Source organism: Erithacus rubecula, assembly GCF_903797595.1.
Source record: "Erithacus rubecula genome assembly, chromosome: 3".
Classification (NCBI taxonomy): Eukaryota; Metazoa; Chordata; class Aves; order Passeriformes; family Muscicapidae; genus Erithacus; species Erithacus rubecula.
In genome coordinates, this window is record NC_136689.1 from 41,531,984 (window position 1) to 41,558,656 (window position 26,673).

Below are 26,673 nucleotides of genomic sequence, written 5' to 3' on the forward strand. Positions count from 1 at the left end.
AAAAGTCAATTCACGTATTAAAAAGCAGCATTGCACAGCTTATTGTCAGAATGTTCTCTTTGCACTGAACTCCCACATACTGAGACAGCATACTTAGCCAAGGAAGTAGCCTTGTCAATGAATTTGAGATACATATTTAACAGTCTAGATTACTTAAACCCCAGACAAACCTGAAATGACAGATTTAAATACACAAATACTTCCTAAACTTAGTTTCTGGTATTTGTTTTACTCTACTTGTGCTAAAGTATTTCTTTCTACCTTCCTGCAGGGATACACCATAAAGATCTATACTATTGGAAAAGATAATGACTTTAAAAACCTTATTACCATTGTCTATTTTCTGAGCTGTTCTGGGATCAAAGTTCAAGTATTTTTGTAAATCTGGGGTCCAGTTTCTTGTGTCATTTTCACTGTATCGTCCCTTCCAGCGTAAGTGGCTCCAGGGATTTTTTAGCTGAAGAAATCGAAGTCCCTAAAAAAACCCCAAAAAGTAAAATTGTCAATTCATCTTATCATGGTAGTTTTTACATATTGAAAATGGCTTTTATATGAATCATGAAAACACAGAGTAATTAAGTTTTCTGAAATTTCCCAGTGGAGTCCAAGACAAAATTAAATGTATTAGCCATTAGAGCAAAAAATTCAGTAGCAAGCCATCTAGAGTAAACCTAGAAACACAGTCACATCAGAAATAGGATTCGTAGGATTCGAACAGGAATTTGCAAACACCTTCAGTTTCACTTGATACCTTATATTCTCTTATATCCAAGACTGCATATGCATGGGTTGGAACTAAACCCCACTTTTCTCCTTCCTCTTCAGACATCACCCCCGTTGCTGTTGTGATAAGGACATCTCCCTTGTGAAATCTGTTCAGAAACAGGAAAGAATAGCTTAATTAAATCTCACAATTTGCAATCTAACATTTGTCAAACACTACAATAGCGTGTTTCTACACCGCCCATTAGCATGACCCTGCTTGATAAAAACTGGTATACAGGGGGTTTTGTCAGCAGAAATCACTCCTGATGAAACTTTGAGAAAGTGGAACTGTTTTTCTTTCAGAATTAAGTATACAGTTTAAATTAAAAATTATTATTTTAATATAATTTCATATTTTCATAAACAAAATTCAGCATTTATCAACTTCAAGCTCAGCCTGTGTCACTTCTAAAATACTCTTCACAGATCCACAGCTGAGCACAAACTGGTTTCTTCATCACTTAGTCAATGACTGCATACAGTAAATTATCAAGTCTGTCACACCCCCAGGATTCTGAAGAATGAGAAGTTCATGCTTCTATACTTTTGCAGGTGTTTATACTCAAGTTTAATGTTCTGAACAGCAATTGTTAATTTTGGAACACTTGGAGTTGTGAAAACATACTAACATGTTTCCAGCCCATGCTAAAAATCCAAGTACATACTCAGTGTCCCTAGATAGATTACAGGATCACTGGACTATATGGATTAACACATTTTCCTCTAGCACAGTGAGCAAAAGCAATGTTCCAATGACTAGATTCCATCCTAACTTCAGTCACACCTTCAAATTACAACAGCAGAACATCCGAAAAATTGCTGACAGCTCTGAGAGCTCCTAAGCAACTGAAAAAAACAAACACTCTTTTATCATGGATGTAGGTGTTTCAGTCAATAGAATAACCCCCTTCTACTGCACTGAAATACATCAGACACTGGCTGCACAAAACCTTTTTGAAAGAAATCAAAGTACTTGGTATACCTGGCATTTATAATTTGCAGCTGTATCTTTCAACATAAGCAAAATAAAAGAATCATTTACTTTGGACTTTTAAGACCATTGAATCCAACTGATATGGCAGGTCTGAAAACCAGGATTGCAGTTTTGACAGACTTTTGCTGCTGCTCCTCCAGGAGATTTACTGATGGGGCATAATCTTGTGATATGATTAGGAATACTGTATTATATCTGCTTGCTAAGGACAGTTTTGGGGAACTGTGTGGAAACACAGAACATGTACCCTTCTTTTTAAACACTCAACTGGTGTGTGTGTGTATATATATATATATATATATATATATAACAAAAAAAAAAAAATATATATATATAAAACTGGTACCATTTATAGTTGCTATATTGGTTCCAAACTACTAATCTCTGACTCTATATTCTGTTTTCTTTATCAATGAAGGGATTTTTTTATTCATACATAAAGAAGAAGAATTTTGTCACACAAAATTACCCAGTATTTTAATCTTCTGTTCTATCAAAGCCACCAATACCTCAATTTTCCTTCTTCCAGAAAGTACATGGAGGTTTTATAAAACACAATTTGTAGCAGATACACCAACAGCATTTTGATGTATCTGTGGTGACTGTACTGCTTTTACAGTGGTAACACAGCTACTACACAGCAAGTATTTTAATGACTTAGGAAAGAACAAATGAATACCTCTGATAAAGCATTCTGAAAGTGCTATCTTTATTGAAGGCTTGATTGTCAGAGTGCATAGCAATTCTTTCAGGTATCCAACCTGTCAGTGCATGGAGATCAATATTCTGAAATGCAAGTATTCAAAAGAAATCAGAACAGATAAGTCATATATAAACATATGATATCTGTACACAACTTATAAAACACCTTGAAAGAAATCAAGCACATAATTTACAATACAGCTCTATGCATAAAAGAGTCAAGATTAAGACTAACAAACAAAAAATTCTTTGGTTAGACATGGACAACATTTCTGAGTAGCTTAAAAAACCCAAAACACTGAAAGTGAACTGATGAAATAAACTGGAATTCCAGAGCAATGGAAGCATATCAGAATTATCAGTCATGCTCAATTGTGTGATGTGTTCTATTTCTTTCATTGATTTACATATTTTTAAAGCATATCTCAGAAGCACAATTTGGTACCTTGCTATTATATATGCATTTTAAATAATTGATGTTTTATTTCTAAAGCTCAGGGTTTGGATTTTTTATTCTTTTTGGTAAAGCTGACACTGATATGTATTTCCATAAAAAGATGCTTTAATCTCCCAGCTCCTTGAAATATTGCTTAATTCCTATTCTTTTACTTTGTACTCCTCAAAGCAAAAGCAGAGACAGTAAATGCTTGAAGTGTCAATAACAAACACTGGGGGCTGAGAACTTGAGGAATTACAAATACAAGACAGTCCTATTGCAAGCAACCCTGATTACAGAAGGAAGCTGGAATACAGTGGAAAGTGGAGGGGCAGGAAGGGTGGAGATTAAATGTCACCAGTCAAGCTGTTTTTCCTGATAGCAAGTTAGAGGACGGCAATAGGAATAAAATACAGTTATTCTCACCAGCTTTTGTCCTTCAAAACAAAGCAGCCTGACACATAAAAATGTGTCCTACATTTACCCCTTACACAAAGCCACATTTATCTCCATAAAAATTTTTCAAGATACCAAGATGATTACCAAGTATACCCACCAAAAATGTGCCTGTCAAAACACCAATTAGCACCACGAATTAAAAAAAAAAACAAACCAACTTTAAAATTTTAATAATATTAAGTTAAAATCAGAAAGGCTTCCTAAGTAACAAATTATGTGAGCTACTAATTTCAGCAAACTATCCCTCTTTAAAGAATAATTTGCATGTCACTTGTATGATGTATGTTGACAGTTTCTTTAGTAACCACATCATAGAAACCCAATGCATATTTATGGAAATGAGTGGAACAATCTGATAAACTTGCACAGATCAAAGTACTTGCTCCCTCTCTACAGACCTTCTAAATGACTAGGCTGTTACTTTCCTAGCTGACTCCATTGCCTAATAAGGGAGAACTGTCCTATTTATTGAAAGAGTTAGAAACCAAAATCAGCAGTATTGATATGGGCAAACAGAATTTATGACTTCAACCAGTATCTCCATCTAGACTCTATATAAACACTTCCTACTCACAAGCATCAATACTGAGGTCTGAGAACTAAGATTAACTTTGACCATCAAGATATCTTACTCATTCTATTTTGATGGAATAATTTCATTAAGTACAGCTAAAAATGTTTGTGAAAAAAAGAAACAGAAGAAAGATTTAAGAAAATATCAAACCAAATAGCTGTCTCCTCAAGTTGTTCACTTTGATTTCACTAGAAGGAAATTATTTTTCCCATTATTATTTAAGTGGAATTTTTTCATCTTAGAAATAATCTCATACTTACAGAATTTGATCCAGGAAAATCATATCCTCCCATGACCTTCATGTAAGCCTTTTCTATTAGTGACACCCACAATTCATTCTTATTATTGGAATAAGAGCAGAGAAGTTCCCCACTATGATCAACAGGTAACTGATCATCTATGATTACCTGTGTGAAATGAATGAAAAATCATCATAAATCTAAAAGTATCTTGAAAGTAATCAGAAAATAAAACAAAACCCTCATTAATACAAAGCTTTTCTGACACAGCCAGACCTGACCATTATTCTCACATATGGACACACCTTTACCATTCCTGCAGTGGTTTGCACAAATGAACAAAAAATTCTACTGCCAGCTCTCTATTGCACTGGTCTAACTGGGTGACATGTGAGTGGCTGCCTTGACTGATGGTGACAGTACACTCCTATGAAGTGTGCAATAGCTACTGCAAAAAGATATTTGCAGAAAGGTTCTATGCAATTATAAGCATAAAAAGTAAAAAAAAAAAAAAAGCCTAACAATATTCCTTATCCAATTAGGAATTAGAGCATGGACGATGCTTGGTAGCCAGCAGAGAAATAAATATTTATTTATCTTTAAGGAAACCAATTGTGTCATATCACTTTCACAGCCTCTAGTTCCAGATTTAAGTTTCTTCTCTCTGAAAAGGAAAAACACCTCAAAGCAGCAGCTCTGACAGTGTTAACATTTCTTCTTTAAATGAGGTACTATATATTCATCATTATTACAGATTCTTACTGCATATTTGCAGTAATCTGAAACAGTTTCTGTGAATAGATGTTTCAGTTTCCTGTTGGCACTGTTCCATTACAAATGCAGGCTACCAACACAGCACATTCTCTGGTCAAATCCTAACTGTGCAGGAATGAATAGACCTTTTCATAGGTGAACAAATGGCCATTCATCCTAACAAAAGGCAACCATTAGGAGATATTTTGGAAAGAATATTAAGAGCAAGGCAGACACAAAAATGATACTTTCCTGAAACATTCAGACTCTGGAATTTTGCAGCTCAAGGACTTCCTGACCCAGAGGTTTTATCTTAACAATTAGGAGCCTTTGAGGAGTTTCCCCCTACTTTTCCACCCCATGAATATGACCACTCAACTTCTGAACTCTCATAAACATTAATCAATCAGTCCCTATGATCTGTGCTACAGTTAAGTATTATATGGAGAAATACATTATTGTATGTTCTTATTTATTGCACTGAAAAGAAAATGAAATTGTTTATCAGTTTGCGAAGTTTTATCATCAGGCATTTCGTCTTACTAAAAATCTGTAGTTGAGCAAGGCCTTACTTTAGTTATTGGTGCAGTTATTCCTCTATGGTCATTTCATGTCTATACTCCTTCTGATATCCCCCTCTATATCTTTTAATTCTTTCTAAGATGGAGTGGAAGAGTACACATCTAACTCATAAACAGGGGATACACAGCTTTGTTCCTGTTTGGTTTTCACAATTCTGATAAGTAATACAAGGCATTTTTTACACGAATTTATGTAAGGTTATTTTTATGAACAGCTATAGAAGTACAGAAATACAGAGAGAAGCATGTGGTTGCAAACTTCAAAACCAAAAATTAATCTCAAAAAGGTTTAACAATTAAAAACTACTTTCCAAAAACGCCTGCCTAAAGTTTTTGCTATGAAGCACTTCATATCAAGCCTTTAAAACACACAGCTTATGCAGTAACAATACAAAGTTCCCCAAAAACTTTTACCTTCCTAGGAACACCATTGATATGAAGCTTCACCATGTATTTACCACATGGATTATATTCTGGTTCTCCTTTCTTATTCTGAGGGTAAATAATACTGTTAAACAGGAAAGAAAAAGAGGAAATTATGACATAAATGACTTGTCTGTACATATAACAATAAAAGTGGGATTAACACAGTCTGTTTACAGAATTTACTGAACAGAAATATGGAATTTTTAATGAAGAGTAACTCAAATTTAGTAAAAATAATCATGTTTAAATAAGTTTTATTTTTTCAGGCCCACTCTTGCTGCAGCTTTATACTATAGAAGAAATACAGTATAATACTATATATAGTATATATATATATATACACTATATATATAAAAAATAGAATACTATTATACTATAATATAGTAGCAAAAAGAACACAAGTAAGTAACTTAATTATTTTTCAAACAGAAGCAAGGCAAACATATTTATCTTACAATTAAACAGGCAGTATTTACAAATCTATAATATAAATACAGTATTTGCCTGAATGGCAAGTTAAACTTTTGAAGGAGAAGGCAGTGCAGAACTTGCTGCTCTTGAAAAGAATACAAATTCAGTTCTATGAAGAGCAAGTTAAAACAACCCAAAAACATTCACACACTGGTCTGGCAAGAACCTCCAGCAAAGTCCAGAAAACCCATGGCAAATTTAACATAGGATGCCAATTGAGTGCAGCCAGGACAGGGTTGTTAACATTAATTCTACAATGAGTTGTAAAATGGGCCACCTGTTGCACAACAGCTAACAAAGTAGAAAAACTAAACTAAAAAGCATTATAAATAAATTTTATATTTTAAAAATCCCAAACAAATGCAATATCCTTCCAACTATTTCTTATTCCTCAAAGCACATCTGATTTTAGACCCCAGTGTCTGTATATATATGTATATTGACAGCGAGTTGCATCTAGTCAGAGTAGTTTTGTGATTTTTAAATAATTTTGTAATGAACTATGCTTAATTAGTTAAGGAGTGTTTGACTGTGATTTTAGTTGGCTTTGATTTAGATCTGTGTCAGCTGAAGGTCAGTAGAAAACCCTAAGAAGTTATCTCTCAGCACCTGCAGAAAGGAACTCCATTAACCCATACCTTTCAGAGAACTTAATCAACAGGTAAAGAACAAAATTCAATAAAGAATTATTTAATGGTTATTATATAACTAGAGATGAATAAGATGGCATAGAAAAAGAAAGCTATCTTAAGCAAGTTAAGGAGTCAAAGGCCTATACACGCCAGAAAACCTGATTAATACACTGAAGGTACACTAAGGGACCCGTGTCATAGGCTTGTTACACCCCAGAAAACTTAATCAATGGCAATTGTCTAACCAGGACAGCAAATTTAATAAAGCACTGCTCTGCTGGATAAAACTTGGGTTATCCATTAAGCAAAGATAGATGAGATGTTCTGAGAGTAATAAAAGAAAACACCTATACCATGATGCAATAGATTGGGCAGACTTTTGAAGTGGCTAAAAAAGATTAAAAGGTCTTGTATATTAGAGCATATATATAAATGTTGGGACATTGTTGTTTCTTTGAACATGTCAATAGTGAATAAAATCACAATTAGTTCCCAATTTTGATACAAAATTTTTATTAGGATTGTTCGTCTAACAGCTTTTTGCCGTAAAAGCCTTTGTTTCAATATAAAGTTGGCTTCCAGCTTAGAAGTGTTGAAACCACATGAGTCCAAGGGAGATGAAGGTGAAACAAATGCTGTTTTTTAGCTGTTAGAGAACATACTGCAAAAGCTTGGCAGTATTAAGTCTGAAAAGATCTTACAAAGCAACAGCTAATACTTACCTCGTGATCAATTTTTTGTTGTATCTTCTTTCATATGCTGCACTGATAGCTAGTGATGCCACAAAAGAACAATCTGACACTATTGTCTATAAAGAAAAGAAAACCAGTGAGGACATTTACTAATAGCTCAGATACTGAGAGATGAATGCAGTGTGTGGAAGGAAGGAAAACAGCCAGTTAGTACTTACCTTCAAAAGGGAAGGATTTAAACCAAAGGTAGCAAAGCCACTATTAAAGAGGCAGAAAATGTATGCTTGCTCAACATGAGGCCCCTACAGACCTATAAGAGGCCCTATATTAACCTTAAAACAGCCAAGGAAAGTGCTCTCATATTTGGAGATTCCTTTTTGAACAACAAAGCCCCCCATGATAAACCACTAGTAGCACACATTTTTCCTTGGGAACAATTTACCTGCTTTATGCTGAAACTTGATACAGTATAGATCATCGTAGGGTTATTTGTTATGTCATCTGGTCGCACCCACTTGGCAAACATGGCCTTCTGTTTGGGGGATAATGGTAGCTTCCCACACTTATCACTAGATTTAAGAGAGAAAAAAAGTAGAAATAAATCAATAGCAGCTTAGAAGAGCTTTTTATGTTATGTGCATTCTTAAATACATCTGATAGATGGTGCAAAATACGCACAGAACAATCACAAAGCTGTAAAATAATTTCAAGGAACAAGTTTGTGGTTTTTAAGGGGGAAAAAGGTAAAAATATAAAAAAAATTTTACCCACTCCAAATGTCTTTGTCTATTACAGCTGTGCAACCTTAACTTATTATTATTGCTTACGAATGAAAGTCTAGCTGTTTTATGTAACTCTTCCTTGGAATAGCCCTTTACCGAGGAAACAGCTATCACCTGCATTTTACAGGCAAGAGAGCTGAACTCATTAGCATGAAGCAACATCAGAAAACAGACTTAAGCTGCCAGCCCAGCCCAATAATTTAAAAAGCCAAATATAATATTATTCTCATAGGCTTGAAGAATACACAAGTGCAAAAGTACTACAGAGAAGGATCATCTTACAATACAGTTTTAAGTTCAGAATGGAAGAAGGAAGTGGTAGTATTTGAATCTCTCTGTGTGAATTATGCTTAAAAGCCTATGAAAACAATTTTTAACCCTGAAAAAGAAAATACAGAGTTATCAAAATATGGACAAGTTTTGAAAATAAAAACAAAAGATGAAGTTCAGTAACTGAAGCATACTTACGAAAAAGGCATAGGGAAGGCAAAACGTTCCCTCAGATCGACACTCATGAAAGGTACATATTCAATGCCATTAATCTTAGAAGTTTTCCTGCAAGTCAGAAGAAAAACAACAAAAAAGAAGACTTACAAACCTATCAATCATCTACTGAAGATTAACTTGCAGAAGTTAATTGTAAATAAAATAACTTTTTAAAAACTAGTAATACACAGTGCTTCTGAAAACAAGACAACTACCTCTTGAACATCATATATTTGATAGTTTTCAAAGTCACAATTTAGGAAAATGGTTTTATGGATTGTTTGTAGTTTATTTCACCTATAATAAAAATCAAAGTAAAAGGAACTGGATGTAATAGAAGGCAAAGTCATATAAAATATTATGAGCCTTTGATTTCCAGTGAGGTAGCAGTTGTATAACCTATAAAAACAACTTTGCACTTTGGCTTCTCAGAGCCAGACCTTTCATGAACTCATTTTGGAAAATCTTAGACTTACCTAAGTACTTCAATCTCTTCTGCAGTGTATCTCTGACCTTGAGATTCACTAGCTTGTACTGCTCTTATTGTCTGTGGTTTATCATTTAAAGAAAAATCAGGTCCCAATGGAAAGAAGGTTCTGACCGGCTGATTTGGTTTGGCTGCAGTTGACTTTTCTTTCTGAGATGGCTTTGACATAGATTCCTTCAGTGCTTCTGCTCTAAAGCAAATAAAGAATGTATTTTATTTTCAACAGTAAAAAAAATATAATTACAGTTCAATTATTGATTTTCTTGGTTCACGTTCTTACACATGTCAAATGGAATGAGCAAATGCCCAAGTTGACCAACACTAATTTTTCTAAAAAACAAAAACCAATTTCTGATGCTGGTACTTCTTTATTTTTCTGTTCTTGAATCAATTAAAATATAGCAATTCCAACTCATACAAGCTAATTTTGACAGAGCTCATTAGATTTTTATTGCCTCTAAATTATGCTAATAGGAGAATTTGTTTAAGTGTTCATTATGTGAAATCTCAAAACAAGATCACTGAAACACAGAGAGAAAACTGATCTGCATCTTCTCATACCTTCCAGATATATTTTGTCTAGCAAATATACAATAGTAGTAAAACCCACGGGCATTCTCACAACCCAGACTTTCAACTGCTTGAACACTGTATATGCAGGAGCCATATTTTGTAATTGCTGCCTTAAGCTGCTGGATAGTCACACACATGCAAAATATTGGGATTTTTTTTTCTGAACATAGACTGAGAAATGCTAAAACCCAGCTTACACTGAAACTGAGCCCAGCACGACCTGGGATTCACCATCACAGAGCTGATTTTGAAAGAGCTACATTGAACTAATACTTGTGTAAATTGTTTCAGACAGAGATTTCCATACACATATAACATGTAATTAGATTGCTATTGCAAAGAAAAGTGTTTCCCAGATTCTAAGCTGTCTTTTTTATGGAGGGACATTGGCACCTTGATTTCATACTAGCCTGAATTCAGTATCTTTTATAGAGGTCAATAATTACAGTACTATGGATTATATCTCTGAAGTACTGCATTTGTTCTAACAAGCATACAGTCCTCTGCATGTCCCAAGATTCCCAGAGGGTTGGCACAACAGCTGCTACATTCAGCAGTGAAGCAGCTGGCAACCAGCTCCAAGGTGAACTCTGCAGGAGCTTAGTCTACACAGAATCCATACAGACATTTGACTGAAAATCCAACTCAGAGGGTACACTTAGATCTAACATTTACTAACCTTAGCAATACTCACCTATCCAGTGCTTGTCGAGCCAACTGTTTCAGTTTGGACTGAAGGCCTGCTTCTGAGGTTTCAGTAGCCTAAAGTGCAAAATAAAAGAAAAATCTACACATACAAAACCTACCAACATGTTTTATAAGCTCAGCTGTCATACTTCTAGATTAAAGCAAAGAATAACTAGCTATTTATGTATTTATTATTAATTCACTTTTTGAAATTAGCAAATATTTTGCTTTGTTAGTTGTTGTTTCTTTTTTTTTAAACTCAGCATTAAAAAAATACAATGTAAGCAAATATAATTCTGCTGTTCTAGTGAAATTTTGAGAGAATGGAAGTTATGTCTAAAATTCTTCAGCGTGGAAAACAGTGCATACACAAAAAGAATTGTCAGAAGAATTAATTGTACTAAAACACTACTGGCAGAAACAAGACAAAACAAAATGTTGCATATACTGCTAAGCTTGGATGTGTTCTGATTCTTTTCCCCACGTGTGTTAAAATTATCATGGTAACTTAGGAAAAAAAATTAAATGTTTACTTTCATAAAGTAAGTTTGTTTTCAAACAAAACAAAGATAGAGATGCAAGAACATTTTTAACTTGCAATCAAAAGCATAAAATGACCTAGGACAGGGGAACAAAGATGTGAAGAGCATTAACTTCTGTTCCCATTTGGGAGGTCTTTTATGACAGTTTATACTTTTATCTTCCCTACAGGTGAAGCATGGCTTCTGCAGCCAAATAATCTGCAGAACTAACATGGCTTCTCCTGTGGCACCCAAGTGCAGGTTTCAGGTTCTAGCTTTGTGCCTTGACCAGTTATTCCAGGTCAGGGACATCAACTGAGGATACAAAAGGCAAGCTACTTTCACCCCAAGAAACAAAACCAGAAACACCCTCTCTAAGCAACTACTTTCATTTGCAAATAAATAACACTCTGGTGTTCCTGGTTGGAAAATACTTCTAAAGATTTATAAAGATTAGTAGTGAAGGTAGAACACCAGCACCCTCATCTAGGAATCAGCCACAGAAGAGAAGTAATGGCTGCTCTATGAGTACTTCAAGGGTAAGGAAGAAACAAATCTCTCCCCCTGAATATACTGAGGAGAAAGACTGGAGTAAAGCTTCAAGATAGCAGAGTTCCTTATATCTCCTTTCATCCTGGGAAGAAGAAGGTACTAAGGGACAGACTTTACCATCATGTCAACAAAAGAATAAGCTAGTCAAGATTAAAAGAAACTTCAGCAGTATCTTGTACCTAATGAAATACTCAATAAATGCAGTTGTCAATATGAGGAAATACCCAATGAATGCAGTTGTCAATATGAGGAAACACCCAATAAATGCAGTTGTCAGTATGAGATATTTTCAGACTAACTTCAGTAATATTTGCATGCACTGACACAACAGAAGGAGGAACACAGCAGAGGAAAAGGAGCATGCTGGCTGAAGTAAATGTTATGTAATAGACTGAAAATGTTCTGCTCCAACAGCTCAAGAGGAAAAACTAGAGCAGCTCTACTAACTCTTGATCTGTATCACACTGTATCACCAGGGGTTTTAGCCTAGGTAAAGCCTGTTAACACAATTCAGAGAAAAGGATTTACTCAAGCATGTTACAACAGTAATATAACACTCTCAACAACTCACAAATATTTTTACATTATAACATTGAAAAGAAGAGAAAAAGAAAAACAGACTTGGTGGAGTTACATTATGATGGTGAGCTCTTCTTGTAATGAGTTAGTTAAGGCAACTGGACTTAAGAGAGAAAAGCAGTACCTGTAATTATATTCTTCATTGTTTATGTAATGGCCAATTCATCCTTATTAATTTCAGTGTGAATTGAATTCACTCATAAAAGTTTTAGAGTTGAACACTTCAGTAATCAAGTAGTATTTTTAATAGTTTTGCCATCAGTAGACTGTTACGTCATCAAAAAATGTTACATAGACAAATTTCCCTTAATTGATTTCCTTTAATGTTGTCAGAAGTTAATGCAGCTGACACATTAGCAAGTCATCTTCATTTTTAACATGACTTCAATTTCTGTTTTTGTGGTATTTGCTCCAGGGCAAAAATCAACATGAAAAATATTCCAGAATATTTCTAGATTTTAGTATAATCCAGTCCAGAAAAAAAACCCCACATAAATGACAAGTCTCCATAAATCTACAGTGTTGTATAGCAACATAACAAAGACTGGAAGAAACACTAAAAAAAAAAAAACACCAAACAGTGAAACAAAAAAATATTAAAAAGTCATTTTAACAAATACAGGTACTCCATTTTCAAGTCAGCCTTTAATGGTCAGTCATTTGTGAAAGTGGAAGAATTTCTTACCATCACATAATTCCACCAAGTTAACCTGTAGCTTAACATACTGTTTTCAAACAGAGTTCCACTGCTTCTGTGTACAACTCTATAGCTTCTTCTGCATTGCCTTTATCATCTTCATCAAAAGCCTGTGTAACTAGGAAGTGAGCACGCTCCAAGTCCAACTGTTGTTTTGACTTCAGAGGGTCTGTCTTCTGTGATTGAACTAAATGAAAAAACAAGTATTTAGCTTTCTACAGCAGCAGACATGTAAAAACATCCTGAACATGTCACCAAAACACTAGCAGCTCTAATCAGATGGGTAATGTCTATTTCTTGTCTGGAAACAAAGTATTTCTAAACTTTGCTATAAACATCTATGAAAGGACAAGGAAACACCATCATGCTTCCCTGAAGCAGAAGTTAGCTCTCAGGATATTTCAGAGGAGAAATAATATTAAAAAAATCTCTTCCAGACTATATTGAGAACAAGGATGTTTAATTACGTAAAATATTGCATCATTTGTGAAAATACATCACCTATGACAATATACAAGTTCCTTAGGTGTCTGTGCCACCTGACATCTTTATTAATGAACTTTCTCACATTTGCTCTGCAGATGTGGTTCCTCAGAATATTTAAACGCAAAGAATACCCGCACCAAAGTCCTTAGAAAGTCAGTCCCTGCTTAATTTATGATGTATCAGAATTCAAAGCACTGATGTGTTCATTGTATTTGTAGTTCTTCACAAAGGACCAGAAAATCAGAATAATAAAAACAGAGCAAACACCATTGGTATGTATTTCACAGCAGCAAACAACTTTCCACTCAATTAATTTAAGCAGAGGTTTAATTAGAAAGCTCCTTACCCACCTGCTGAATGGAGAGCTTGAACTCTCTCCAAGTACTCATTTATTTTTTCTTGAATATTTTCCAAGTTGGACCCAGCCATCCCAGCATAAATCAAGGCTTGTGCAGCTTCCTGCAGGGAGAAGAATTGGAGACAAAGTTAATGTTTGCTGCCTGGAAAATTACTTACCATAAACAGAGGGCCTACAGCAGCCATGAGCTGCATGAAAGCAAGCCCTTACACCTGCAAAAAGACTCAGTAGCTGCAGGGAAAATCTGCCTCAAAAAGAAAAAGTTTCAAGTTATAAGCTAGATCATGTTTAATTTCTCACATCTGGGACAATCTACAAGACTATAAAAGCATTCAGAAGTTCTCTAAGACCAGATCTTAGGTCTGTTTGTATAGTAATATATGAAATTAGGAGATTTTAAGTAAAACTCTTTAAGCATGCACTGAAATCAGTTTGGTTTTACACCTGAGGATTTAAGGTCAGGAAAAAAAGTAGCTATTCCAGTTACCTGCATTTAATCTAGCAATAATGAAAGTAAACAAATATAAAAGCTTTTTAAAATCAAACACCAATATTTTTTTTTAGAAAGTATTTTTTTAAAATTATTTTTACTCACATAAAGCAATACAATCTTGAACATCTACAAATATGAGGTTTCCTAGCTTCTCAAACTTGTTTTTGTAAATGCCTGTATGTACACAAAATACTGGATGGAAGTCTCCTTTCAGGAGGGAGTGTAGGCCTCTGGCTCAGAAGCACAGTACATTACCCACATTAAGGCTTTTCCCATACTGTACAAATCTACTAAGAAAAAACGCCTTCAGTTGCATAAGCTGTCTATTCCTTCACTGAATTTAAGAAAAACACATAAGATTTGTCAGGGTTGCAATAAATAGCCAGAGCTGACACAGTCTCTGAACCATATGGAGAATCAACATTTGTCACCCCACAAAAATGAGGACAGAAACCTTGTGTTGTCTTCATTATTGACACAGGAACTCCCCCCATTTTTGTGGCAGTGCTTGCCTTCCCACCAGTGGTAGAGGAGAGGAGGTCCTGCAGCAGGCAGGCTGGGAAGGCAGGAAGCAGAACAGTAACTAGAGAGCTGCTTCACAGAGATGGTGCTCAGAGGCTGCCCTGCATAGAGCAAGCACTCCATGGCCAGGGCTCCCTCGTGTGTTTTATGGCCATTATTTTGGTCAAGCTTAGCAGTTTGCTCCCCTATCCATCTGTTTAGTTTGCCCACATTTAAAACTGATCCTGATACAGCCTGCATTTGTTATCAGGATAAATTTTCACCGAGAAACATCACAGAACCAAGTACTGCATGCTCCCTGCCAGCATCCATCTCCCTATTACATCATATAAAACATCCACAGACACTGAAGAGTAAGCAGAAGTACCATTTATATGTAGCAATTAACTACCATTAAGCACACAACTGTTTTTGCAGGTGAAAAAAGTGCACTACAGCTACAAGCTCAAGGGATGGGTAGATTTGTCTGTGATATACTGCAAGTACAGAGTGATAAAACAGGTGCTGTACCACAAAGGTATGTGGTCTACATATGATGCAAAGAACAAATGTGTATTTCCAAACCAGTGCTACAAAACCACTGATTAATTTTGATGTTGCTTCTGTGATTTCAAGCATAATTGGTTTTGCCTGGTTTTAAGATGCAAACATAATGGGAACAAGTCTTTTATAAACCAAGCCTGCTAAGGACTGAAGCAGTTGACAGAGTGCTTGTGGAGCCAGCATGCCAGCTGTTTCCAGTGGCCAGATGGATGTGCAATTCCGACTTAGCATTTATGATCTCTCCAATGTCACTACTGTTTGTCACAAGCCATGTGCCACAGTCACACTAAGCTAACTACTGATCATTCTGCAAGCTGCTAACAGCTGGTTAACAGCCAGACTTAGCAACAGCCTTCAGCAGTTTTGGCTGAAGTCATCAGTGTCCAAATATGATCCTGACATTTCTGCAGAGCTCCACTAATTAGCAAGCTGCCCAAAGCTGGTTCACATGCAGCACTCCTCTAGGCACCTACCAAAGTTGCATGGTAGCAGGAAGCCAAGCATACTTGCAACCATAAGAATTTCATTCACACAGGTCTATTTTGGTGCAATCTATGGCAACAACTGTAGCATTTTCCATAGTTCATCAAGTTCCTGCAGAAGCCAGTTCAGTACCCAGGCTTTCTCACTTGCTTACTTATTGTCCCAGTGGGCTCTGAACTTTTTAGAGCAGTTGATAAGAAAGCTGGTGACAGGTCAGAGCTTACTTCCACTGTGCTAGAATAAATAAACAAACAAATAAAGTATCCCTGAAATAACAAATGACATTTTGTAACTATTTTGTATAATTTAACAGGGCAGTGATTCTTCAGGCAACATCCGGAAAGCCAAACATATCTAGGTTACACTCTTGTCTCTAGTAGCTTCAAGTGCACCAAGACTGCCAGGAGTGCATTTTTCCACTTAGCAAGAATATCACCTGTATACAGCATGTGAAAAAGATTTTCCACACACATGTATGTTCAAAAGCATACAAGGGTGGCTATTTGCACAAAAAGATATTTTCATTCTGAATAGCACTGAGTCATTGTTTCCAGGTAAAAGGAGAAATACAGAGTAGTAAAGCAGTACTGCACATGGTTATCAGACCATGCACAGACACTGATGATGAACACAGAACTTATCAGTGTTATTATCAGCAACTACAACATTTGCATATATAAGGTTTACATATATAAATTAGCCCCCACAAAATTAACAACTGGGTTGAAAAATAACAAAAAAAAAAAGACTCCTCTTCCTACTATTTTACACTTGCATAGGCCACCATGATATTAACACTATGCTTTTTAAACATTTCACAGACACCTTGTACTCATGAAATAAAAAGGCCTACTACAGATCCTTTAACAATCCATTGGAAGAGACTGACTTTGTCAGGATAATGGAATTTGTGGAACGATTACTGACATAAGGATAAACAAAGGTTTCAAAGAGATCCCTTCTCACAGATGAGAAGTCAATGGGATATGAAACTTTAATGTAATTTTATGACATATAAAACAACAAAATGAGACAATTTGCATAAGTGAAAAATGCCTAATGATTGCACAAAAACTACTAAATACTAGTAGCAAGCCTACAGATATTAAGCAAGATACTGAATCAACTTTACTATATCCTTAGCTACGCTAACCTGAAACTGTACTGAAACCATAAAATACATATTCTTCCCTTATGGAGAGAATATTAACACGAGGTTAAAAGCCTGTCACTGACAGCTCGTGATCTGAACCTGTCTTAGTGCTGAGTGTCTTGTATTTCACCACAGACCTCTCTATTTACTTGATGACTGTACAACAGAGTTGCTCCCAGCTGCACACACAGGCGCACAGTTATGCCCACTTGTGGTTCTCCAAAATGCCCAGTGCTTACATCGCCAGCGTAAAACTGATCAGTCTTTCTGGCCTGGCAGGGCTTGGGGAAAGGCCAGGAATCAAAGTGTAGAACGGGGCAGAGACGTTTTTAGGTTAGGATGAATCTTCCCAGAGCACAGACGGGGCTGTGTCTCCAGCAGCTGGAAGAAGCGCCCGTTCCCGTTTTCTAAGCAGAGTACCTGCAGTGCTACGCCTAAGCCTGTGGGTAAACATCAGCGCACGGGCAGCGCTCGTTCCACCTAAAAACAGGACGCAGGGAAAAGGCGTTTCGCAACCCGCCCTGAAGGACGCGGCTCCTCCAGAGGCTGACAAACTTTCGACGCTCACGCACGGCCTTCCACTCTCGTCTCGGCGGGCACCGCCTCGTCCTCCCCGGGCCGAGCAGCTCGCTCCCGGGGCACACCCGCGGGGGAGGGCGGGGGCGGCCGCGCTGACCCGGCGCGGCTCTCTCCGCCGGCAGGGCCGTGCCGGGCCGCGGGGGCGCCTAACATTCCTCTCCGGCCTCGGGGGGCCGAGGGAGGAGCACGAACCCTTCGGCAGCTCAAGAGCATCGCGCAGACCGCGGCGAGGGGAACGAGACACCCGCGCCCCCAGGGAGCCGGCGCGTCCCCGCCGTACCTTGTAGTAGAAGACCGCTTCCTGGTAGCGCCCGCTCTGGTCCCGCTGCACCGCCAGCTGCGCGAACTTCACCGCGTCCAGCTCCAGCGTGGTGGCGTCCATGGCCGGCGCCCTCCCGGCAGCGGCAACAGCTCTCGTCGAAGCCCACCCTGCCCCAGTCCCCGCGCCCGCCCGGCCGCTTCCCCCGCCTCCCTGACCCCGCCGCGCCCGTAGGCCGCGCCCCCATGCCTGGCCACGCCTCCGAGCCCGCCCCGCCGCGCCTGTGGCCACGCCCATTGACTCTTCTAGCCGCCGGTCCGCCCCGTTTGGCCACGCCCACCGCACTCCCCCGGCAGAGGCCGGCCGGGGCCGCGCTGCGCGTGCTAGGCGCGCGGGGGCGCTGAGGCGGTGGGCGGGAACGGCGCGCGCGGGAGCTGAGGCGCCAGAGGGGCGAGCGTGCGCAGGGCGGTGACTACAGAATTACAGAATTTTAGCATTACAGAATTGCAGAATCAGGTTGGAAAATACCTCTGAGATTATCGAATCCAACCCATGGCCGACCACCATCGTGTCAACCAGACTAAGTGCCACGTCCAGTTTAAACACCTCCAGGGACGGTGACTCCACCACCTCCCTGGGCAGCCCATCCCAGTGTCTAATTATTCCTTCGGTGAAGAAATCTCCCCTAATGTCCAACCTGAACCTCTCCTGGCACAGGTTGAGAGTACATTCTCTTGTTCTGTCGCTGGCAGACTTCCTTTTCGGCAGGTTGAGCACCCGCAGCTCCCTCAGCTGCTCCTCCTAGGGCTTGTGCTCCAGGCCCTTCACCAGCTCCATCGCTCCATTGTCTGTCTGGGCTCACCCCAGCACATCAATGTCGTTCCTGATCTGAGGGACCCAGACACTGGACACAGCACTCCAGGTGTGGCCTCACCAGTGCCGAGTACAGGTGAAGAGTAACTTCCCTGGATTCTTTTCCATCCCTTCTCTCCCATGGTTGTCAGTCACAGGTGAAGGAAGCAGGTGCAGCCCGCGGTTGCAGAGTGAGATTGTTCTTTTTTTCCCATTTCTCAATTTTTAATAGAGGTAAACATGGTTAATCTCCTTGAGGCTCGGTTTTCTAGCCTTTAAAGGAGAGCATTTTCAGTGTGCACCTGTTTGTCATAGAGGTATAAAGTGGAAAGCAAAGAAAAACCCTGAGGTTTTTGTACTGATTCTCATTAAAAAAAAAAAAAACTAAACAGGCTAGCAGTTTTTTAACCTAGATTATTTAGCTAGGATGTTCAGTATTTCCTTTGTTTTCCATCATAAGAGGCAGTTAGGGAAAATCTGAGGGGTTGGATTCTTGAGGAGTGGGGTCCCTCCACAAGGGACCATATGGCAAGGGGTAATGGCAACAGGTTGCACTGGGCGAGGTTTAATCTTGACATAGGAAGGAAAAATTTTTAAAAAGCATCGACCATTCATTGGAACAACCTCCCTGGGGACATTGCTGGAAGTTTTCAAGAGGGTATTAGGAGGGTGCTAGTCACATCAATGCTCCTCTTCCCACAGAGGGTTGGGGTTCCTTCTCACCTGGGCAATTCCGTGATTCTACAGGCTTTTATTTCTGCCTGAAAATACAGCTTATTGCAAGGCATTGTTTTCATGAGATACAAAAATACTGTCTGGCAAGTTATTCTGCAGCTCTTCTTTATATGTGCCTTTTTGCTGTTTTCTGATTATATGTTTAGTTAGAGGTGCAGCTAAATGCAGGAGTACTAGGTACTGAAATACTGAAATCTATTATTTTCCCTATGATTTTCTTAAGTACAGAGTTAAGTGATCCCATTCCATCTTCTTCCCTTCCTTATCCCTTTTGTGCTTTCCTGACTGCATTTATATAAATACAGTAATGTTTAGTGCAAAAAGGAGCTTGGTTTTTGTGATCTGCTATGTAGGGGGAAGTTCTTGTATTCTTCATAGCTTTCCCTTTTGACTGTGCTTCTTATAAAGTTAGTTGTTTTGAGTTTTCTTTTTTTTTTCACAAGTACATTTTATGGGTTTCATCTGAGCACAGGCAAAATTCATGTTAAAGGGTTTTTCTAAGTAAAGCTTTATTTGTTCAGTATTTCCCTAACGGTGCCATGAAAATGGAATTTCAGTCAGGGTCTGCTTTGATGCTGAGACATAGTGGTGTAACTTGCATAGCCTAAAATTAATTTGGGTATCACGGCTTCAGACAAAACCATTTATGGACCAAATGCAGCTCTGAAGTATTAAGAGTGACATGTATGATGAAAAGGAGCTGAACTGGGGAGAGCCACAGATAATGCTGTTCCTTACTTAAATCTACATGACAAAGCCACTTACTCTGCAACATAAACTCAGACCTCTTCCCGCTAGTCAGGATTCAAAAATGTTACTTTGAAGAATTATTTTTTCACTATTTATTATTTCACTGTGATTGCCCTTTTTCAGATAATAAATGGGTTGTGTGTTTCTGTTTCTTGCTAATCCTCTATAGAATTCTACAAAAGGCTTTTTAATGTACAGAAAATACAGTAAGTTATTAAGGTCATGACTGCAGCTAAGACTTCACAGATATAAATTTCTTTGCCTTTTGCTTGTAGTGGTGTTTTACTTTTGGAGCCAGATATTAAAATTGGCCCATTTTCTTCCTAGGTGAGGAAGAATAATTTCTTTCAATTGATGTTGATATATCCCAGACATTTAAATTTTTGTATGGTTAATTCTTGCCTCCCAAGATACTGTGCAGAAAACCACTTCCACTAAGATTGTTAAATCCCTTTTTGCTCTGTCACAAGTCCCAATTCCACATGCAGGTCCTCCTATGCCTCAGGTTTTTTTTCCCTTTGGTGATATTTGCTCTGAGTATCCCTTACTTCCCACCTTTTATTCACCTTATGTGCCTTTCTTTGTAATCTCATTTAATGTTTGCTTTCTTTCCTTCCTGCCTGCCTTTTGCAGTCAATATTCTCTGGGAAGATCATAGCTCTATATATTATCTTAATATTATTCCCTCCAGCCCTTTCCTTTTTGCAGAGGTGGTATCACATGAAGAAATTCAGGTTTCTGTTTCTGTGTCATAGTTTTCATTGCTAACGAGACAGAATCAGTTCATTCTCATTTGTCTGAAGATACTTTCATCCCTCTTTTCCTTTTGTCTCAAAAGGAATCTCACATAATGCCGTAATTTACTGTCTCCCAGCTCCTCTTCCTGCCTCCTGATTTTGATTCTTGCTTCTCTGCCTCTTCTTTCCCTCACTTTTTCAAATGTATGTTGTAGTAATAGATGTTTGCATATTGGTGATGCTTCTTATCTAAATTTTTCTTATTGCCATACCTATTTTCATTTGACTGCAGCCAAAGCTTTTTAATGCTTTGTAATGCTTTTAATGCTTCCCCCACCCCCTTGCCCCAGGCACTGAAAATCCCAAAGACACAAACCTTCGATGTAGTCTGGTCTGTGAATTCCTCCACAGTTACTTTTACTCTGTTGATGCAATACAGTCAGAACAGGAGTTACTCTGGTCCTTTATTCCTCTGACTGGGGCATAGTTGATGCCTGTTGAAAGAGTACAGGAATAGGATAAAGTCAAAGTAGTGTTTTGTCTCAGCTGCCCATAGGCTGTGGGTTGAACTCATATTGTTGCCTCTGATACTACTTGCTGGGCTTATTTTCAGTTAATTAGTCTAATTGTTGCTTTAGCACAGTTTGGTTTTGACATTCAAAATGTTTTGAGGGAATGTTTAAATTTGTTGTATAACATTCCATTAAAAAGAAAAAAACCACATAAACCAAAACAGTAAAATAACTGCCATGCTGGTTCTCCATTAATTTCTTCACCCTTTCTCCTCGCTTATAAAAAATTATGATCCTATCTTCTCACATCTTTTATTTTGCTGTTATATTTGTGTTATTTACTATCTGTTTCTACCATAATTTCTTTTGTCACAGATTTAATAACTTTTCAATCTCTCAATGTTTCCTTTGACAAGAAGTGACCAGAATGGTGTACAGTATTAGAATCATCTTACTAGTTTTGTATCCTTGTGCATTATTTTCTTCTGTTTCATAATGATTTTTAACACTCCATTTGCACTTTTAACCACTGCTTAGCATTGACTGAAGTTCTCTTCAGAATGACTCAGCTTTTCTGAGAAAGGATTAATGGTTTGGGCATCTGTCATTATGTACCTGATGTGGTGTTTTTTCCCGTGATTTAACAGCATTTAGTTTCACAGGCTGTTTACTACATACACAGGAGAGATCCTTGCACAACTTTTTGTAGCAGGCTTTCACAAACCAGACTATTCCTGTGGAAAATTGCCAGGCTTGCTGTGGAGAATTGTCGAGGCTGGTTGAGCCAATGTGAGCTGACATGCTCATCTTGCACCTGGCTAGAGCAAGGCTTAACTCCATGAGAGGGGTGAGGTAGAGGCCTCCCAGTCCAATGTTGTCTCAGCAAAGCACAGAAGAGGATTGACACCTCTGTACAGGGATGGTGACCCTGAGATGTGGATCCCCCTCACCCAGGTGTAAAAGGCCTTGTTAGAAGTGTGAATCTGGTCCTTGGAGGAGAAAGTGATGTATGGTTTTAACATGCTGATGGAAGCAGGCTACTGGCCAGAGATCAGATAGCCTTTACTGGTGCTTTGACATTTTTGGAGAGGAAGCAATGCTGAAGTGTCAAGGTTCTATTCTGCCTTCGATTCATCTGTAAGTTCTATAGCTCAGCTTGACCAAAGGTCAAAAAGCCCCTGATTATCCTTCTTTTGCATGTGAAAAAATACATCCATCAATATGAAAATGAGAAAGGGGGCACAACATTTGACCAATTATATCTGGCTACAATCCCACCCCCATTTAACCAAAAATATAACACTGACATTTGGAATCTTCCATGTAAAGGATGAAAATATGACCCCAGTTCACAAACAAGTTGTTGGTCTTGCTCCTCTCTCCTCCCCAAAACAGATAGGACTTCTTTTGGTAGGATTTGTGATTTGTGATATGTGTCAGGGCATACTCTGGTGAAACCAAGCTGATTAACAGTGAAGTTAAGCTTCGTGAAAAGCTGAATTTGTTACTTTAGCTTGAATTGTTAATTTAGCTTTATTAATTGTCAGCTAGCCTTGTTATATTTATCACTAATGCAATAAGGGCATTTATAAATGGCTATTCCAAATCCTTATTTCTGTTGCTCCAATAAACGTCTCCAGTCATGAATTTGTGATTGCGAAAGTTCTTATTGAATGTGATTGGACTTACAGGGCCAAATTGGTTATAGTCAAAAATTCAGCTTAGCTGCACGCAGCCCTCTGATCTCTGAGGACTAGCTGAAATGCAAGGGGGTTTATTGTCTTCCAAATTGCACACTCTAATGCATCACTGGTTCTTCTCGCTTTTATTTTTTGCCATTTTTAGGTAACTTGTGAATTTTTGCAATAGGTAGCCACCTCACTCCGAAATAGAAATTGGATAGGGTCCATAGGGGCCTCCCCCTTCACTGTTTTAAGAATCAGCATCCCATATATTTTACAAATAAATACTTTTTCCTCTACTTGTTAAAGAAAAGGACTGTGTGGGAAACTTAGTCCCTCTATGGAACTGCCTACCAGATTTCTATTCTCCTATGTGTGACATAAGAGACATCCTTTCTGAAGTGCTCTCCTTTCACACGTCATGTTCCAAACCTTCTACCTGAGATGCTGTTCATATCTTGACACTGTTGCTTAGCCAGGACCATGCTCTCTCATTGCTTCCATAGGCTGTGCTGTTTCATGTCTAGTCAGGCTATAAGCAATTCTCTTCCTCTTTTAGTTCCAAGTACAGAAAGAACATGGTAGATGTCACTACTAGAAAATAAAATTAATCACTCTATTGGAGCCCTCCCACTTCATGTCATGTGTATTATTTTAGTTATTGAAGTATGTTGAATAATTTTGTCATTCTACATTAAAAGATTGTAGGTTTGTGTTTTCCAGTCTGATTCAATACCGTAAACATCAGGTTAATTTATTTCAGACAAGGTGGTTAATATTTTAAAGACTTGGGGAGATCTAGGACTTAGAAGCATGGAGCAAAGTGACAAGAAGCTAAGGAAGGTAAAATAGCTCACTAAAGAATGGCTGCTGTTTGTTCAGAACATCTTTGAGTATCAATACAATCAAGTTGTTTCATCAATAACTTGCTGAACATGTATACACAAGTGTTAAATGCATTCTGCAATAATTTAGGGAAACGGTGCTCATATTTTTCAGCTAGATAGGAGCAACTCCTTATATCTGTATTTATGGGCCGGGTTTACTTAGGTGTTCCAGAACAAATCTGCTTATATTCTCCTGTGCATAAAATGTTTTCTTAAACTGACTAACTGACCTTGGTTTCTTTTTATGCAAAGTACCACAAATTTATTGTTATATAGGCTATGTAAGTGTACATTCAGGAGTGAACCCCTACCTGTTGATTACATTAAAGTCTTTTTTACTACAAAATTAAATTTTCCTTGATTGAAGGATTCTGAATATGAACCTGGACCTCTGATTGCTGTAGATGGTATTTTAATGAAAATAAGAAGGCAGGGAAAGCATAGGTGAAAATAAAGCCTTTAAGTTTGTATATGATATTTTAATTTTTAATACGCTAGAAATCCCTTCTATTCACAAGGCTTTGGATTTATGAAACTATTTGAATAAAGGAATCAATTATATTATACCACTAGGTGTCCATCTATGATTAGATTGAAGCTAGGATTTTTTGTATGGTTAAAGGAACAGAAATTGAAAAAAAAATACAGTTTTAATTTGGCTCTGATTTACCTATGAGTGAGGCTAAAGTTGCTTGAGTTAATTTTTGTTTTGAAGTTTTCTTGATTCACTCACAGATAATTAGTTGTTTTTTTTTTACAGTCAAACATTCAGTATTCAAACTCTGAAATTTTGTGTCTCCCTGTCCCCGAAACACTAGAGAAATAGCAGCATGAAATATCAAGTCATGTTACTATAGATTCTGTAGACTTCTTTTGTTTCATAAGTAACAGACTTTCAGCAGAGATTATTGCACTCCTCCAAAATTTCTTAGTTTATTGCAAAAAGTAATACAACTTCCTAAAAGGAAAATGTTACTCCTTTTGCTTTTAAAACACTGGTTCTCAGCTTTCTGGGCTGTAATTTGTGGCATCTGTTTTGCAACAGTCATAGTGACTGTGATCCTTATTATAGAAAGAGGGAAGAAAAGAGAGAAATATATCTTTATAACAATATATCAAAATAATTTACATAGCCCTGGTTAATTTTTTCTATTTCAAGGACAGGAAAGTCATAAGACATATGCTGAAATATGTCTCTGTCATCTGTTGAAAAACATTTCTGTAAAGAAAGCCTTATTCTTTATAGGATATCATTTTTTTAATCAGAAACAGCTTCTAAAGGACTAGTATTGGCTGATACTTTATTTGCTTTTTGAAGAAAAATTAAAATTCAGTCTCTATGCATTGGGCAAGATGGGCCTTTAAAAAGAAGTCTTTCTTTGGTGCTATTTAATTTTTCATTTCCGATTAAAGAATTTTAATTATCATGAATAATGTTATTTGCAAGAAACTTGAATTTAATCAAGTTCTTTACTGAAACAGCTTGTTATGCTGTCAAATTTGTACTCCCAGGTAATTAAAAATTTAAAACTCTAGACACATTCTTCATCATGATGGGTTAGCTTCAGCTGGCAGCCAAGCTCTCACAGTTCTACCTCCAGAACAGGACAGGGCTTGGGGAGAAGCAGAGAAAACAGAAGAACAGGAGTGAGAAAGCTAATGAGTCAAGATAAAGACAGGGAAATCATTCACCAGTTACTGTTGACAAAACAGACTCCAGCTGGGGATTAAATTAATTCATTGCCCATTAACATAAACATTTAGTTAGTGATTTGGGCATTGGGAAACAAAGATAGCAAACATCTAACACTTAATGAAAACACTTTTTCTCCCCCTTTCCTGGGCTTAGCTTCACTCCAGACACCTCCCCTCCCCTCTTGTTACTGGTGCAAGTTAAGAGAGGGTGATGAATGGTGTAGGAGTTTGGGGTCAGTATGCAAGTTTCTCTTTGCTGCTCCTTGTTTCTCTGTTCTTCTGCTGCTCTCTGTGTTTGCTTGTTTGCTGTGCTTTGGTGAGGGTCCTCCATTGACTGAAATCCTGTCGGGAAGGACTGGGGTAGTTCCTTTGGGGTTGTACCTGCTTCAGTATGGAGTGCCTCCTACTGTGACCCTGTTGCTCTGTTGGTACCATGTACTGGTCTTAGCTTTTTCTGCCCTTTCTTAAAATATTTTCAGAGAGATGTGATAAACTGGGCCAGCTGAGTTTGACATTGGGCAGCCCCATACCTCTTTTCACTGAGGCCTCTTCTGTAACATCACCACCACTACCAAAACCCTGTTATTTATACCAATATTTATGCTCATAAAGAGATCAACTTGAAGAGAAATAAGAGATTGTTACAAATAAGGATTTTTCCTCCTCAGATATGTTAACAGGCAACTCAGTAAAGCTAAGGCAGTCAGGTGGACTAGATTAGTTACTGCTCGATATTACATATGTACTGCACAACTGAAAACCTGTTGTAGGGTAGCAAGATCCATATAGAGGGTACATGGATTTCAAGTTCCCTTTCTAGGGTTACCCTCTTCTATTTGCAGAGGGTGTACCCTGGAGT

General features: G+C 37.8%; 1 protein-coding gene across 2 annotated transcripts in view; it reads right to left on the minus strand.

Moving 5' to 3' along the window:
- CAPN7 (calpain 7) overlaps positions 1-18,179 on the minus strand; it is a 29,085-nt gene extending 10,906 nt beyond the window's left edge. The window contains exons 1-13 of one of the 2 annotated variants that reach the window (XM_079302034.1): positions 17,986-18,179; positions 13,925-14,033; positions 13,077-13,275; positions 10,747-10,814; positions 9,469-9,669; positions 8,975-9,061; positions 8,167-8,293; positions 7,755-7,840; positions 5,918-6,011; positions 4,191-4,337; positions 2,439-2,545; positions 752-872; positions 331-475 (exon numbers count right to left, since the gene is read on the minus strand). In XM_079302034.1, coding sequence (XP_079158160.1) covers positions 331-475; positions 752-872; positions 2,439-2,545; positions 4,191-4,337; positions 5,918-6,011; positions 7,755-7,840; positions 8,167-8,293; positions 8,975-9,061; positions 9,469-9,669; positions 10,747-10,814; positions 13,077-13,115 — 1,222 coding nt within the window. In that variant the 5' untranslated portion in view covers positions 13,116-13,275; positions 13,925-14,033; positions 17,986-18,179. The remainder of the gene's footprint in view (positions 1-330; positions 476-751; positions 873-2,438; positions 2,546-4,190; positions 4,338-5,917; positions 6,012-7,754; positions 7,841-8,166; positions 8,294-8,974; positions 9,062-9,468; positions 9,670-10,746; positions 10,815-13,076; positions 13,276-13,924; positions 14,034-17,985) is intronic. The other variant, XM_079302033.1, reaches the window with a different exon arrangement.
- Between the last annotated feature and the right edge of the window lie 8,494 nt (positions 18,180-26,673).